Source organism: Carettochelys insculpta, chromosome 5 (assembly GCF_033958435.1).
Source record: "Carettochelys insculpta isolate YL-2023 chromosome 5, ASM3395843v1, whole genome shotgun sequence".
NCBI lineage: Eukaryota > Metazoa > Chordata > Testudines > Carettochelyidae > Carettochelys > Carettochelys insculpta.
The window spans coordinates 127,384,946-127,401,672 of NC_134141.1; the positions used below are offsets into that span (position 1 = coordinate 127,384,946).

The 16,727-nt window shown below is 56.0% G+C and overlaps 1 protein-coding gene across 1 annotated transcript; it reads right to left on the reverse strand.

Moving 5' to 3' along the window:
• Positions 1–219: 219 nt before the first annotated feature.
• Positions 220–14,522, reverse strand: LOC142013892 (dynactin subunit 3-like). The gene is made up of 7 exons (XM_074995865.1): positions 14,404–14,522; positions 13,393–13,477; positions 11,163–11,249; positions 10,165–10,248; positions 9,189–9,247; positions 4,925–4,984; positions 220–4,098 (listed from the first exon to the last, which is right to left on the reverse strand). The coding sequence occupies exons 1-7, from the start codon at positions 14,488–14,490 to the stop codon at positions 4,009–4,011; spliced, it is 552 nt and encodes a 183-aa protein (XP_074851966.1). The 5' UTR covers positions 14,491–14,522; the 3' UTR covers positions 220–4,008.
• Between the last annotated feature and the right edge of the window lie 2,205 nt (positions 14,523–16,727).

The window sequence follows — 16,727 nt, forward strand, 5'->3', positions numbered from 1 at the left end:
AAACCTCAGTCGTACCCACAACCATCATGGGGCTGGCACACGAGGGAGGGAGGAATCTCAGTCAGGGACCACATCAGTGAGGACTGGCTGTTTGCTTCTCACCTGCGTGGCCCTCACAGTGACGTCTGTGGGTCAGTAACACCCAATCCAAAACAGGTCCCCCACTTGCCATAAAAACAGTGTTGGAAACTTCTGTTTTGAACATGTTAATATTTTACTTTATTTAAAGCGCAGTTACACGCAGTCAGAGCTCAGCTGACTCCCCCATACCTTACAGCTGCATAGTTATGTTTCTATGCTCCAGCAGCCTCATGTGAGTGACTTAGCTTTTAAGGTATTTAGAGAGAAGCGAAAGCATTCTGCCATTGGGGCGGCTGGCTGGTGGGCCGCAGTAAGGTTTGCCTTGAGCAGGGTGGCCCATGGGCCAAAAGCTTGAGAACCACTGCTCTAAGCCACTGCACTGCCAGCTCACGGTCCCTTGCTTTCTGCCATGAGCCCACATCTGTTTCAGGGTCACCACTTCCCAGGACAGCGCCCCAGCCTGCAGATGTGACCTACTTGCTGTGTTCCTGACACGTGAACTTGCATTTGGCTGTGTTAAAGCACGTTGGATTGCATCCATGTTTGATGTCAAGGCAGAAAGGAGAGAAACCCTCCTGCAGGGTACTAAGCAGCCTCTCAGGGATGAGGCTGGGCAGGGACTTCTGCCAGGGGCAGGCCATTACACGTCCAGCAGGGAGGTTTCATAACATCTCAGAGGCAGCTGGCCCTGACTGCTCTCAGGGACAGGAAACATTAGATGGGCACATTAGATGGTGGGTCCATCAAGTCCTACAACTCCCCAGTGGTGGCAGGTGCCTCACCAACCCAGGAGTGGTGCCAGAGCTCCCTTCCCCATGGCCCAGACTTTTCCACAATCTGGATTCAGCCCTGCCCTCTTCACGTGGTGTCTTGTCTATGTCCTCCTCCAATGTCAACAGCCTTTTCGATGTGAGCACGAGAACTGGGCCAGCCTCCAGTACCGGTCCCCCGCAAGCTACAGCTGGAGCTGAAATTGTCTGCCTCGCCCTAGTCCCAAATCCCGTCCGTACACCCAGGGGTCACAGCAGCCGTGGGTGCCACAGCACCATGCTGGGAGCTCGGGAACCGTTAGTGCCACTATGACATAAGGCTGTAAGCTGGATACCGAGATCGCAACTGCTATGAAATCCCAATGCCAGAGTGGCTGGTGCTGCTGACCCCAGAGACAGCTGCTCAGGCAGGCCCAGAAAGCACTTTAGCTGTGGTACTGGGTCAGCCAGAGCAACGCCTGGGGGTGGTCTCAGGGCATTCCCTGGAGGCCCTAGGCAGCTGGGGCTGGTGACTGTCCCACCAGCAGCATGGCTGGCCCTGGGCCCCTCGGAACACCAGCCACTGGGGCTGAACCTGCCCCCCCTTTTCCCCGGTGCAGCAGGCAGTGGGACTGGACCTGGGACCCCATAGAGCAGCAGGTCCAGGGCAGCTAAGATTTAATCGGGGGCTCAGGAATGTTAAAAGTCACAGGCAGGTTATGGGCCATGAGTCTGTGTTTATTGCCCATGACCCGTCCGTGACTTTTACAAAGTACCTGTGACTAAATCCTAGCCTGAATTACAAGCCCATGATCCTTCTCGGCAACCCTCCTTTCCAGGGCACAGTTTCCCTCTCCATGGTGCAGCCGGCCTGCTTTCCTCCTAGATGGGTCATGCTGCATTTGGCTGCATTAAACATGTTGCATGAATGGGCTCAGTTTATGAAGCGGACAGATTGCTCGGTCTGACAGCCCTCAACTCCTTATTTCCCACTCTGCACAGCTGCACGTTTTCTTAGCCGGGGCATTACGCGTACCCCCAGATTGTTGGGGATCTTGACAGGATCAGGCCCAGAACCCCAGAAACCCCCGTTCAGTGCAGATTCCCAACTGACAGCTATGTCTCGAGACCTGCCACTTAGCCAGTCCTTACTGCATACAACCTTCAGCATGAGACTGAAGCCCTAGGTACCCATCAGAGCTTACTTGCCACATTATGGACAGGTGCTGAAGGAGCAACTCCTCCTGGCCTCTGGTTTAGTGATGTGCCAGAGGCGTCATTAAGTAGCACGCTGAGCCCTACGCGTGCGTGCACCAGCATGTCTCGGACGCCACTGACTCTAAAACAAGCACCAGAATCTTTAAAGCTGTCTCCTCTCCATCCCCAAGTCTTTGGGCCACTCCGGCTTTTCCAACACCAACAGTTTGAACATGCCCATTGTGCAGAATGTCTGCCAGGCACTGGGGTGCCAATGCAATTCAAGCTGTCCTCTGCAGGGAGAACTTCCCATTCCTCTTGCTTCTTCCCCAGCATCGGGACACAATCAGTTGAAAACATTCATCTCTAAACCCTGTGTCACCTCTCTTCAGTTGGGTCACAACCTGCCAGGTTTGAGTTCATGCTGCCTTTGCCTCACGGGCACCCTCCCACTTGCATTCCTAGGCTACAGGCCTTGGGCTGCCACTTGCAAAGCAAAGTGAAAACTCTGACAACTCCTTGGAACCACTTCAGGGCAATACAGCATTTGATTTTGTTCTGGCAGGCGAAGGTTAGGGGAAAGAGAGTATTAGACAACTGCAAAATCCACCCTTAACTCTTGCCAAACGCCAATCAAAGCAGCTCACCTAGTCTCTCCCCTACTCCCATAGGGGTCTCAGATGGGCGTAGACCCTCCCTGCCAGAGACCAGGGTGAAATTTACTGGCTAATGCTGTTACTGCCAGCCTGTCCAGCATCCTCTGCTATTTATTTAGCTAGCAATACGTATCTTGGCACTGCTGCCAGAAAGCTCCACTCTGGTACAGCAGCCTTTATCTGAAGCTCCTGGAAAGGAGTTTTGCTATAGTGGCACCAGCAGTACACCCATCACTGGCAGCATGTGAAGGTTGGAATTGGAAAGGGTCAGGAAAGGGCAACAAAAATGACTAGGGGTATGGAACAGCTTCCACATGCAGGGAATTAACCAGACTGGGACAATTCAGCCTGGAAAAGAGACAAAGGGGGAAATAACAGGTCTATAAAATCATGATTGGTATGCAGAAAGTAAACAGGGAAGTATTAATTACACCACACAACACAAGAACGAGGGATGATCCAATGAAGTTAAAAGGCAGCAGACAAACAAACGGAAGTATTGCTTCACACAACAGAAGGCTTGTGGAATCTGCCCTGGGGCATGTTAAAGGCCAAAAATATAATCAGGTTCAAAACAACTAGACAAGCTGCTGGAGGATAGGTTCTGTCAGTGGCCATTACCCAGGACGAGCGGGGATGACGTCCTACCCAGTTACCAGAAGCTGGCAATGGGTGACAGGAGATGGATCACTTGATGACCACCTGTTCTGTGGATTCTCTCTGGGGCACCTGGCACTGGCCACTGTGAGAAGACAGGACACTGAACTAGAGGAACCGCTGGTCCGACCCAGCGCGGTCGTTCTCATGTTCTCACCAGGACCCCAGAGGCTAGCAAGGAATAACAAGGGCGTCACAGTGCAGTCGGGGGTTAGGGTTTTATTCTGGTCCACAAGTTAAGTGTAACGGATCTGCGTTCCCATCACCTTCCAACCCGCAAGCTGAGCGTGGAGTTTTAAATAAATTAGAAGGCAAAGTTATTCTCGGAAGGGCAGGTCGGGCGTTCAGGCAGGCCGGGAGTGCAGACAGTCGAGTTCCCATGGGACGCTGGCCCTCAGGCTTCATTCTGAAGAAGGTCGGGGAGAACAAAGGGCAGCCCACAGGCCCAACATGGGCTACAGAACCTCTCACATCCTGGGCAGCCACCTCCACCTTCAGTGCACAGACTACAAGTCCCAGCATGCAGCGCTGCGCTCCAAGCAGCCAGGCTGGACTACTGCATGCTGGGACTTGCTGGGGGAGGACAGCTGCATCCTCCCCAGCTTACCCAAGCTTGGTGGTGGCCGGGGGCTGCAGGCTGCCTTTCTCCTGGCGATACATCACAGCCATCACTCGGCCGCAGGCTTCACCTGCCTGGCCGCCTCCAGCTGCGCCAGCGTCTCGTCCCACTGCACAAACTGCTTAGACAGAAGCAGCGTCTGAAGGTGGCTGTTAAGGCAGACGGGTAGAACGCAGCAAAGCGCAGCCGCGACTGGCGCGGTCCCAGAGCGTGAACCCAGGAGACTCTCAGCAGCCAGGCTGAGCCCCACCTGCCGGCACTCACACCTGGTTGGTACAGAGCAGGCGAAGGCTCCGCGGACGCAACAGAGGAGCCTGGGCTCCGGCACCGCTGCCAGCGGGAGCAGCCATCCGAGGACAGCCCCAAGAGCCCAGTGAGCAGCTGCCCAGCCCCACCCCCAGCCCCCGATGCCCTGGAACTCCACTGCCCACTCCCCACCCCGCCACGCCACAGGAAGGAGGCCCAGACCCTTCTGCCGGGCTCCCCACTTCCCACGCAGACGGAGCAGAGCCAGGAAGCGCTAGAGGTGCTCTGTGCTCAGCAGCCAAGCAACCCCCCAGGCTGGCAGCCCCAGGGTGGATTAGCCCTGGGCTGGGGGCTCTCAGACTGGAGAGGGCCAATGTCCTCATTTCTGCACTGCTGCGCTGAGACCAGCGCTTGTGAGGAGCTCAGGACTCTCGGGTTCCAGCCAGCCGAGAGCTCCCACAGCTGCCCTCAGTGAAGGCAGAGGGGCTAGCCGGCCTCAGAGCCGTGCCAGCACTCGGGCGCTGTCAGCCACACACCCAACAGAGGATGAGCCACAGGGGACAGCAGGACACGCAGGCAGCTCCCCCTTTCCCAAGCCAGGGGCCAGACCAGTCAGCTACCCCGGAGCCCTGAGCCTCGGCTCCACCTGCGTTCAGCCTGACCACCGCCCTGCAAGTCGCCAGCGCTGGGCCGGGCCGTGGCCCTGGGTTCAAGGATACCATTTTATTGTAGTCTTCGAGGAGCACCCGCACGTCATCAGTGACGGCTTCACACTGGTCCTGCAACGGGAGAAAGCGCTCAGTGAGCACAGCCAGGGGCACCCCAGCCTGGATACAGCACTCTGCAGCTCCACAGCCCTGCAGGGCACCGACCCACACAGCCCCGGGGGGCAGCCAACAGTCCCTTCTGATTCACACTGGCTGAGCCGCTGCAGACTGCTCCCTCCGGCTCAGGAGGCTCCCGGGGGCCAGAGCCAGTGGACACAGGTTAGCCCATTCCAGCCACTCAGAGCAGGGCAGTGCCTGGAAGCAAGGGGAGGGGGCACAGAGCCATTTGCACGCGTGCCCCCATCACCCAGACCCCATGCCCCAGACCACTCCTGCAACTTCCGCCTGCCCAAATCCCAACTCCCTACCCAGCTCCTGTCCCCTCCAGGGCCCCCACTCCTCCCTTCCAGCCTCAGCACCCGAAACCCTCCTAAGCCTCCTCCCCCACAGACCCCCATCCCTCTCCTGCACCCCACCCTGGTTAGAGCCCCACCTTTGGCCTGCTCCTAGATTCCCCTGCCCACAGCCCACTCCTGCACCCCACTCCCACCCAGACACCCCATTCCCAGCCTGTTCCTGCACCACATTCCTGCACAGATCACCCACCCCCAGCCTGCTACGGCACCCTCCCTCCCGCCCAGGGTCCACAGCCCAAGCTCCCTTCCTGGAAGCCTCTCCCATACAGAATCCCTCATTTCTGGCCCCAAGCAAGAGAGGCCCCGGAACGTACTGCCCCGTCCCTTCCCAGCCCCAGGGCTGGGGTGCGAGAAGAAGTGAGGTTTGCTGTTTCCCTCCTTCACAGTTGCATGGCCCCGACTGATTTGGCTATGAGCCAGTGACCACCCTCCACCCCCCCTGCCCTGAGTAACATTCTCCACCCCTCACCAAGGCTGATGGAAAGGGGCAGCTCAGCTTCACAACTCAGGGCTACAGACTTTTCACACCGAGCAGCATAAGCTGAGTTGACCTGTTTAGTGCAGCCCAAGCCCCAGCTACAGTGACTGTTAGTCACACACAAACACAACCATCACACGTGCTCCTAATGGCTTATGACTGCCCAGCTCCAACATCACAAGCTGCCACAGAAGAGCCGACCTGACACAGTTCTGCACAGTAACACTGGAAGCAACCAGTCGTTTCATTTGCTTATTGTGGGTTCTGGCCCCTGTTCTCTCCTGGGGGCCTGGCCCCTGCCTGTCACTACAGCTCATCTACCCGGGCCTACAGGATGCCGGCCAGCACTGTTAAAGGAGAGAAGGTCGCCCCATATCTCCTTGCCTCTCCTCTAGCGCAGCCTGGACAGCTCGCAGTCAGAGCAGCCCTGGCACTGCACGATTCCAGGGCTCCTGGCCCACGTTCACAGGGTTCGGCCTGCTCTACACTAGACGCTCAGGTGGGTTTAACAACATTGCTCAGTTCTGGGGGGACTGCCACAGTTCAGCCGGCACCAGGACATCGGACGAATTCTTTCATCAGCCTGGCCACTGCCTCTGCCTCTTGGGAGAGGCACTCCCGACACCGCGGGGAGAACCCTTCCTGACAGCGCAAGCTGTGTCCACACTGAAGTGCGGCAGCAGAGCAGCTGCAGCGGTTCAAGTGAGCACACGACCTCAGCCAGCTCAGCTCCCCTGGGGTAGACATAAGAACATAAGAACATAAGAATGGCCATACTGGGTCAGACCAAAGGTCCATCAAGCCCAGCATCCCATCTGCCGACGGTGGCCAATGCCAGGTGCCCCAGAGAAGGAGAACAGAAGACAATGATCAAGTGATTTATCTCCTGCCATCCATCTCCTGCCCTTGTTATGAAGGCTGGGGCACCATACTTTATCCCTGGCTAATAGCCATTTATGGACCTAACCTGCAAAAATGTAACAAGCTCTTTTTTAAACCCTAATAGAGTCCTGGCCTTCACAGCCTCCTCGGGCAAGGAGTTCCACAGGTTGACTGTGCGCTGTGTGAAGAAAAATTTCCTTTTATTAGTTTTGAACCTACTACCCATCAATTTCATTTGGTGTCCCCTAGTTCTTGTATTATGGGAAAAGGTAAATAATTTTTCTATATTCACTTTCTCCACACCATTCATGATTTTATATACCTCTATCATATCGCCCCTCAATCGCCTCTTTTCCAAACTGAAAAGTCCCAGTCTCTCTAGCCTCTCCCCATATGGGACCCTTTCCAAGCCCCTAATCATCTTAGTCGCCCTTTTCTGAACCTTTTCTAATGCCAATATATCTTTTTTGAGGTGAGGAGACCACATCTGCACGCAGTACTCGAGATGTGGGCGTACCATAGTTTTATATAGGGGAAGTATGATATCTTTTGTCTTATTATCGATCCCTTTTTTAATAATTCCTAACATCCTATTTGCCTTACTAACTGCCGCTGCACACTGCGTGGATGTCTTCAGAGAACTATCCACTATAACTCCAAGATACGCACAAAGGTGCAATTTAAGAACCACGTCTCAGGCTTTTGCAGCTCTCTTCTAGGCGCTCATGAGACACCTGACGTCACTCACCCCTCAGGAAAGCACTGGAACCCTCTCAGTCCCTCTCCCCGCTGGCATCCTGCAGTAGAAGAGCCCTTGGCCTGCTACCGACGTAACCTGCACTGTACAGCCCTGCACAGAGATGATGCACACTGCATCCTGAAGGTACACTCACCCCTCTCCTCTTTGCTCACACATATCCAACAGCGCATTGTGCCCCAACTTAAAACACGTGTACCCCTTCCAGGACTTCGGCCTTACCAGCGCAGCCCCTCTCCCAGCACCGTCCCAGCACATATCTCCTGACTCTTGGTCATTTGTTTTCTGCCACATGCCCCTGGAAATCCTCTCTCACAGCACCGGTGGTACATGTACCACACTGCGGGAAACCCTGCAACAGTGCAAACGACAGGTCTCCTCCCCTGCCAATCACAGCTCTGCCAGGCACCTCAAAGGAACCCCCACAGGGCCCCAGGGCCACCTCTGCTTCTGCCACAGAGCAACAGTCCCCCTAACGCGCTGCCCGCAGCTGGAGTGCATCCGAATGCTTCTCAGTGGCCACTGCCAGCTCCCAGAAAACCTTCACCTGTATGCTCCTGTACTCCTCCTACCCCCAGCACTCCCCACAAAAGAAACTGCCCCCCACGACTGACCGATTACAGCAAGCTCTAGCCACTTAGCACCAAAACAGCTTTCACCCTGGGGAGCGGGCGGGTGGAGGACTCCCTCAGTATGGGCACCAAAGGCTGCGTTCACAAACAAACCTCTCAGTTTAGCAGCACAAGGCAGCGAAAGGAAACCAGTTTTGGGAGCGGGCCGCTAATTCATGAACCTCTCACTTCAGTGACACCAAACGTGGTCGCCACTTACCCTGCACCTTGCTGAGACACCGAATTTCAGAGACAGGTGACTAAGAATGTGGATTTTATGGACTGCAGAAAGCTTGGCCTTCAAACGCATGTGATGCAACCTGCACCGTAAGTGACTCTGCAGCACTACTAGAATACTTCACTGCCTCTCCCTGTGTCCTGCTCATCTCCCCAAAGCAGCAGCCTTCGTGTACTCTGCACAGCTCCTGTGCCACAGGACCCTGAGGGGGGCCTCCAGGTGCTGCTGTAACAATTGCTACAAAAGCTACACTGCCCTAGTGCCCACCTGCCCCAGACAGCACCAGGGCCTTACTGGGCTTGGCAAGGCACAGTCAGCAAATCACTGGCCCGAGGAGCCTAAAGCTGGAACAGAGACAAGCCCTGAGGCGGAGGAACAGTCCTGGGGAGAAAGAGACACAGGAGGCAGTAAAATGAGCACACTGGGTTAATAGGGCGAACGACCTGGGGAGTAAAACACTGGTGTGGGACTGAGGAGCTCTGGGCTCATTTCCCAGCTCCTCCCCAAACGCCCTGTGTGAAGCTGGGAAGGTCACTTCAGCACCCTGTGCCTCAGCTGCCCTCTAACAGAGAAATGTCACTCTGGTGACTCCACCACAGGCTTTAAAGAGAGTCGTGCCCCGAGGTGCTGCTGAGCAGAGATCTCGCCTGACTCACACCAAATTCCACCTCAGACCAACTGAAAACAAAATCATGAGCATAGGAGTATTCATGAACTCAGCTAGCGCGGCTCTGCGCAGCTCACTACCCTACCCGTGCCCAGTAATTACCCACGGTTAGCAAAAGGCCCTGTCCCAGCCCACTGAAGAGTAGCCATGAAGAGCTTCCACTCTACCTGCTGCTGTATGTGGATTTGAGCCAGCTGCTGCAGTTTGGCAGCATGGTCAGGAACAGCTGCAAAGCAGAGAACAAGCCGGTCACTGCTTCATTCTGACATCCAGGGAAATGCAATCACCAACAGGAAGAGATGATTGTCTCCGAGGGCATTTGAACCCTCTCCTTTGGCATTAGTTCAGTGCACGGGTTTGGCAGGTGAAGCACCTGCCAGCTCAGAATGGCTCAAAGACAAATTCCCCTGCCCACCACAGCCCTGCTGGCTACCGCCAAGCAAGCGAAGCGCTGACCACTTAGGTGTTTGTGCACATGCGATCAGAACCCACTTCCCACAGTCGCCCCTCTGCTGCTGCTGGGGGCCAAGCAATATGGGTCCCATGCTGAGGGTCAGATGCCCGTGAGGCTGGCATGAAGCATACAGCCACATCGCTGCGTGGGGATACTACTGAGGGAAGCGCAGGGGACTAGCCAGACCTCGCCACCCAAGGGGTGGGGCTATTCTGTCAAGAGGGAGCTACGCCCACAATGGAGACGTTTTGCTGAGCTTCTCCCGAGCAGATTTTAAGGATTCTGTAGAGTAAAATGTCTCTGCTGGTGTCTGATTTCCCCTGCAGTCACACTGGACCAGCTCCTCAGGAGAACTGAACAGTCTGGAAAGCACAGCACTGACATCCAGCCTCACGACACAGTGGCAGTAGGTAGCCCAGGTCACACATTCAAGGCCTTGTTGCTGAGGAGGACAGCCAGGCCATGCTGGGCATTTGTTCTGAATGCTGCTGCAAGGCCCCACCACCTCCAGCCTGCAAACTCTTCAGAGCTGGAACCTTTTGCAATGGTTTCCAGCTCTGGGAGGCAGACAGCTAGCAGAGATCTCAAACCAGCGTTTCCGCGCTCTTCGCAGTGCGACGGGGAACAAAAGCCAGCCCACCACACGGCAGCAGCTATGAAAAGGGAGGCTGCAGAGGAGCACGTGTTACCTTTGATGTGTGCACTGTCCAAGTAGGGCTGCAGGTCGTTCACCTGTTCCAGGAGGGCGGCCTGGGAAAGAATGAACTGCTCCTCTGGGTTGAAAGGCAGACAAGGAGAAGCGGAAGTGAAACACTGTTTCAGTTTTGCACAGATTGGAAAACAGAAGTGGGTTAAATGGCATGGCTCAGCTGCCCCTTCTCACACAGTGCTCAACCTTACCTGTGGCAGGAAGGCTTGCCCCCAAAGGTGCTGTGCATTACTATCACCCCTGTGAACCACAGATGTCTGTGCCTTTCACAAACACCCTCGCCCCTTCCTGGGGCAGGTAGTCTCAGGTGTGGAAACAGGCTCTCAAAGCAGGTACACCGTACGCACAGGGAAGAACCAGGAACCGACGCCGGGAGGTTCCTCACTATGCTAGCAATGGACCAAGCACATGCTTCCTGCTCTTCCTCGGCCGAAGGAGTTTTCGTGAGCACCACTAGAAGTCAACGCCACGGCTCTGATTCTCCCTCCCTCACACCAGTATGAATTTGGGGAGATGCCACTGGAGACAATGGTGTTACACATGCCTATAACAGGGAGACTCAGGTCCCTTGTGAGAGATCTGGAGGGAGCCAGAAGCTCAGGACAGGGATACTTAATACACACCACAGCAGCAATTCCACATGCACCTGTCCCCCCTGCCAGCTTCTGACCAAAGCCGAGACAGACTCCAAGGGAGCCAACGTAATTCCTTAATCACTCAGGGGAAGCCTCTGGGAGCACGAGAAGTGCCCCTCGTGCAGACACTGGCTCCACAGACCGAGTTCCATCCCCCATGAACCTGAAGCATTAGCCAGTTCACAGGGACAGACTAGAAGCCAAATGAGGCACTTGTGTCCTCAGCCCATGGCTGAGAGATGAAAAGAATTACATTCAACTAAACTTCGCCCCTTCCCCCACCTCCCATCTTGCCTTGGCAGCTCTGGGCGAATGAGCACGTCCACTCCATTTCAGCACATACCTGCCAAGATGAACTGCAGTTTCACAGCATCGGGAACAGCCATTCGATCAATGTACAGAGGATCCAGGTACTTGATTAAATCTTCAACTAAGATCAGAGGCAGGTTACAGGGGGGAAGAACAGAAGTGACAAATTCAACACCCGTTACGATTTCCTACTTACTACAAGATTGTGTCTAAAACTCAGCAGCTGCAGTATTTCTACAGTACCAGGGATGTAAGCAGCATTTTACAGAACATTTGCATGATACGCTCTGCCTCTAAGAGCCTACAGATTTGAGCGGCCATCGCCAACACACGACAGATCAGACGAAAGAAGATGCAGAGGCATCCCCAGGAGGGGATCAGACAGGAATGACCTGTGACTCAACAGCACAAAGTCACTGCTGTACCAAGCTTTCGAGTTTCCCTGTTTGATCTTATTAAAATAGTGCACACATGGCCCAACACAACAGGCACCCACTATCTACACTAGGCCCCCAGACCTGCTAAATATCACAGGGACCAATTTTGAATTCAACTGCAGAATTTGGTTCCCCAAGGCTACGTCTTCACTACAGGGAAAAACCAACCCCGCCACGGTCCATCTTCCGGAGTTCGATTTAATGTGCCTAGTAGGGGTGTGCCTTATCAAACTTACGGAGCGCCTGAGTTCATACGCCTGCCCCCCCGCACACACACCTCCAATGACCTCCCTTATTGGTGATGGCACAGAAACCCAAAGTAAGGCACGTCGACTCTTGCTATATAATTAACGTAACTAGTACTGCCTACCTTAATTCAAGCTTCCACTATAGCGTAGACCTGCTATGAGGGAGGGAAGAGGATGCTCACTTTCTGTTGTGTCAGTCTACTGCCCCTGCCCTTTGAGCGTAGTTAACCCTCAACAGAACAGACTAATGGGGGTGAAGGGTGTCTGTTAAAACAAAGTCCACAAGATCCAGGGGTTTACTCTGAGAGCAGTGGCTCCTCCGGCTCTAAGCACAGAGGTTCGTCCTGGCTCTGAGCCACCTGTGCTTGGGGCAGAGAGTGAGGGCTCCTGAGGCTCCAATCCCAGCTGTGGCCACAGACCCCATAGCTGCAGCGATCCCAGCTGTGGGATCGTGGGGGAACCCAGCAGGAGCAGTGGTGGTTCTCCCAGCCGTGGCCTGGGACCCTGCAGCTGTGGCAATCCCAGCCATGGGTGGGGAGAAGACCTGGCAGCAGCTCTCCCAGCTGCAGCCAGGGACCAACCCCACGGCTTTGGCAATCCCAGCCGCAAAGGGCGAGGGGGATACAGGAGCGGCAGTGGCAGTCCTGGCCGCAGACAGGGACCCTGTAGCTGCAGCGGTCCCGTTTTCCATGGGGGGATGATAGTGGATGTCCATTATTACTGATGTACAATAAAATGGGGTCCACTATATCGAGGGTTTACTGTACCTTTCCTTTACACAGAAAGCAAGACTTATGTAAGCTGGCTGAGAGCATGTTAAAGTAGCCCCATTGTGTCCCCTCCAGGGACAGCATGTTGCTTGCAACAGCCCTCCTGTTACAGAAATCCCAAGGCTACCTGCAAGCAGAGGTGTCCTTAATACACCCAAGAGAGAGGAGTAAGCACCAGTACGTACATATTGTACCTCACAGAGCATGTATCTCAGGGATGTTGAGAGGCCATCAAGTGCAGTCCCCTGCCCTCACAGCAGGACCAAGCACTATCCCTGGCCATTTTTTTTTTAATCTATTTGCCCCAGGCCCCAAAATGGCCTCCTCAAAGACTGAACTCACAACTCTGGGTTTAGCAGGCCAAGGCTCAAACCACTGAGCTATCCCTCTCCTCCTATGAAGTCAGAGTCCTGAAACTTCTACAGATGCACATACACTAAACACAGTGAAGATGCATTCTCTCTGCTGCTAACACCAGGCCCAATAGGCTGCAGCTCTGAGGGGGATCTGATCAGAGTACAGTACACACAGTCCAAGGAAATGAATAAAACTTAAACCATAGATTTCAGATCTCTAGAAACAAAAACAGAAACCAGTGTTGATTCCTTACTTCCACCCACTGCTGTCCTGAGATCCTGCTTCCCTACTCACACCTTTGCATCCCATGGGGCTAATTAAGAAGGTTGTTTTTAAATGCCAAAACACAACTCAAGCGGATGTCAGACAGGCCACCCAACTAGACCAAGTAGAATACAACAGGGATCTGGGGGTAAAACAGCACTAAGCACAAATGCTGGAGAAGTACTTACTTTTCTTATACAAAATTTTAATCCTCTCTCTTTTGCTTGCAATGTTCCCCAAAGCCACCTGAACTTTCAGCAAGCCATCTGCTACCTGGAAGGAAAAGGGGTGGTATTATAAACCCAACAGAGTGATTAAGCAACAAGTTTAACTATGATTCCACATCTAAATGGTCAGGAACAGACCAACGGGGGGAACAGATAAAATGTCTATTTAAAAGAGTTGCAGTTACTTACATTCACACACCGCACATTTCAACCAGCTGCCTGAAAGGCTGTAGGCTGTTACCACAGGCTGCTAACAGAGCCCACAGATTCACAGAGTGAGAGAACCAGAAAGGACCTCGGGACTATCAAGTCCAGCCCCCTGCACCCAGGACAGGGCCGAGCACCATCGAAACCAGGAGTGTGCGGAGTGGGGAGGGGGCTCCCTCGGGGCGCGTGAAGTTTTGCAAGGTGGGAGGACGCAGGTGCTGACATGTGACTGGTTTTACGTCCCCCGACGCGCACTGACACGGGGACGGATAAAGCTTTTCCATCGCGCAGACCCACTTTGTCTAACGCGCCAAGAAGGGTGCGGGGGGGGGCGGGGGTTCAGGGGAACGCGACTGAAGCGCCCGCGGGTTCGGGTTTCGTTACACCAGCGGCCCGGCCCCGCTAATGGCGGGAGTGAGAAGTGGGGCCCCGACGAAAAGTGAAAGTCGCCGAGGCTGGAGACCCCGCAACCGCCCCGACACCCGGCCCCGCGCTCCACCCCCCGCGGAGGAAGGTCCCCGGCGTCCAGCCCAACCCCCCGGCTGCCGCTGGCGCCCGCTGCCCCCGTGCTGCGCTCAGAGCCGGGGAGCCCGAGGCGGCTGCACTGCAGAAGTCACTGGGGGAGCCCGCCAAGGGCGCGGGGGCCAAGGGCACCGCGCGCCGCCCCCCCGCACGCATCCGCCCAGAGGGGGGAGCCCCGACCCGGCAGCGGCCCCGCCCCCCGGGCCGGCCCCTCGCGGGGGGAGCTCGCGCAGGGCCCCGCACCTTGCGCTGCCCGCGGGCCGGCCCCGCCCCGAACACCCGCCGCTCCAGCGCCTCCAGCCGGCCCTGCAGCTCCGCCACCGCCGCCATCTTGGCCGCACCGGGCGGCCGGAAGCGGGGGGCGGGACTTCCCCGCCGGAGGGGCCAATCGAGCGTGAGAGGAGGAGCACCAAGGACCCGGAAGCGATCCCTGGAAAACGTTGCGGCGTTACCATGGAGACCGGGCGTGCCGCGCTGCCCCGGGCGTTGCCGCGCAGACCGGGCCCGGCGGGAGCTGCCGCACTGCGGGGAAGGGACACGCGCTGCCCGCCGTGCCGGGCGGGAGGGCCCAGAGGCGGAGCGGCGCTGGCCGGGCTGGGCTGCGGGTCACCCCCCTCCTCGCCCGCAGCAGGGAGGACGCGCAGCGCGTGGGCGAGGGAGCGACCTGCCCTGGGCCCGCGCCCCCGGGCTGCCCGCGTGGGGCCCGAGATGCTCCGCTGTGCGCGGGAGACGCTGCGCGGCCGGCGGCGGGTGAAGAGTCTCCGGGGCTCTCGGGGTGGAGGCGGCTCCGAGAACCGAGATCCTCCCGCGCAGCACCGGGACAACCGGGGACTCCCCGGAGATCCGGGTCTCCCGCGCTGCGGCTCGGCCCGTGCTGGGCGCCTTTGTGCCGCCGGCTCCGCACAGCCGCTCCTGCGCCCACTGCGGGTGTGGACCCGTCTCCGGCGTGCGGCGCAGCGGCCCCGCACCGCAGAACTGCCGCTTTCCCAACCTCACCCGTGGTGCTCCCTGTCTGCCTGCGCTTGTGCCGCGGGCGCGGGGTCGCAGCCGACTCCGCTCCGGCTGCTCCGCCCCGGGGATCGATTCCCGCGCCGCCTGCCAAGGGGCCTTCCTGCCGCGCGGAGTGATAATTACAGCGCATCGCAGATGGGCTGATTCCCGCCCAGACCCTGATCCTGCGGCCTGAACTGTGCCCGGCAGCGGGACAGGGATGGCGCTCGGAGGTGTCACGGGCGATGACACATCGAGGCCTGGAGAAGGGCTGGAAGTGCGGCTTAAGGGAAGCGGTACTGGGCTTCAGGCAGTCAACGTGGTGGTGTCAATCACCTGGTGTTATATTACCGGTTTGACAGGTAGATAAGCTGGGGCCCAGGCAGGCTGCTGAAAATCACACAGCAAGTGAGGGGCAAATGTAAGCACAGGATCTGGGAATCCAGCCTGCTGGGCCCTTGCACTGACCACTTAACTATGCTGCAACCAGTGTTACTTCTAATCTCTTCCATCCATGTGCAGAATAAATACTTTATGCGTACCAAGGCATGTGTGAATGCACCACCTGGAGAAACACAAAATCTAGCGGTAGGCGCTCTGCTCGTCAGCCAGGTGGCATTGGACTCCTGAGTCACTGCACAAGCTTTCAGGAAATGTGGGCTGTACCACTCTTAAGCCTCATGAGAAACATGGGCACAGCTCTAGACAAATTAGTGAAACTGCCACTTCACAGCTGCTGCGTGTCTGGCCCATACAGGAGGGCTCTGCAAGTTCTTAGACCTTCATTTTGAAGGGCACATTTGCCCGTTACGACACCCGAGTGCTGAGCTAAACCTCAACTCGCAACTCCCTCCTCAGAAGAGCCTTAGAGAGGTGGGGACTACAGCACAGTGTCCATGTACATGAGGACAGGTCACGGAAATTGGCTTTCTGGAACCTAGCGGGAGATGTGAAGCTGATCTCAAAGCCAAACACCAGAGGTTAAAGTAAATCAATATTGATTTGCACTGTAGAAAGAGGCACCTTCCCATGCGAAGGTTTCACACTTCCTGGCCGATCGATACATCTTCATTTCATAGCAGCCTCTCAGGAAAGAGTTTCTCAAGTATCAAATTAAAAATCACAGGACTAAACATAGCAAGCGCTCTGCTAGAAACACAGATGGCAGTGCTATTACTGCTCGCAACTATTTCCTGACAAATACTTTGCTATTAAAATATAAATTAACACAATACCCTGCATGTGCGCCGTGCTATCAAAGGTAAATGATGCCATACAAAGAGTCATAAGAGTAACAAAAAGGGGCCTGGACAGTGTGATGGAGTGGGGGATACCTGTGTGTGTGTGTGGCTCACAGAGGGTGTGGGGCTCCTGCTGAGGGTAACCTTGATGACCAGGTAACACCTTTGTACTGTAGACAAAGGAGGAGGTGGAGCCTGAGGGGTTTGAATTGGAACTGGGAGTTGGAAGCAGTTAGTCTGGGCTGGGAGAGAGAGAGAGACAAAGGAGGGGGCAAGGCCCCAGCTCTGGGGGCCCCTCGGGGCCTCCTCTCCCCAACATGGATTGGACTGGCTGTC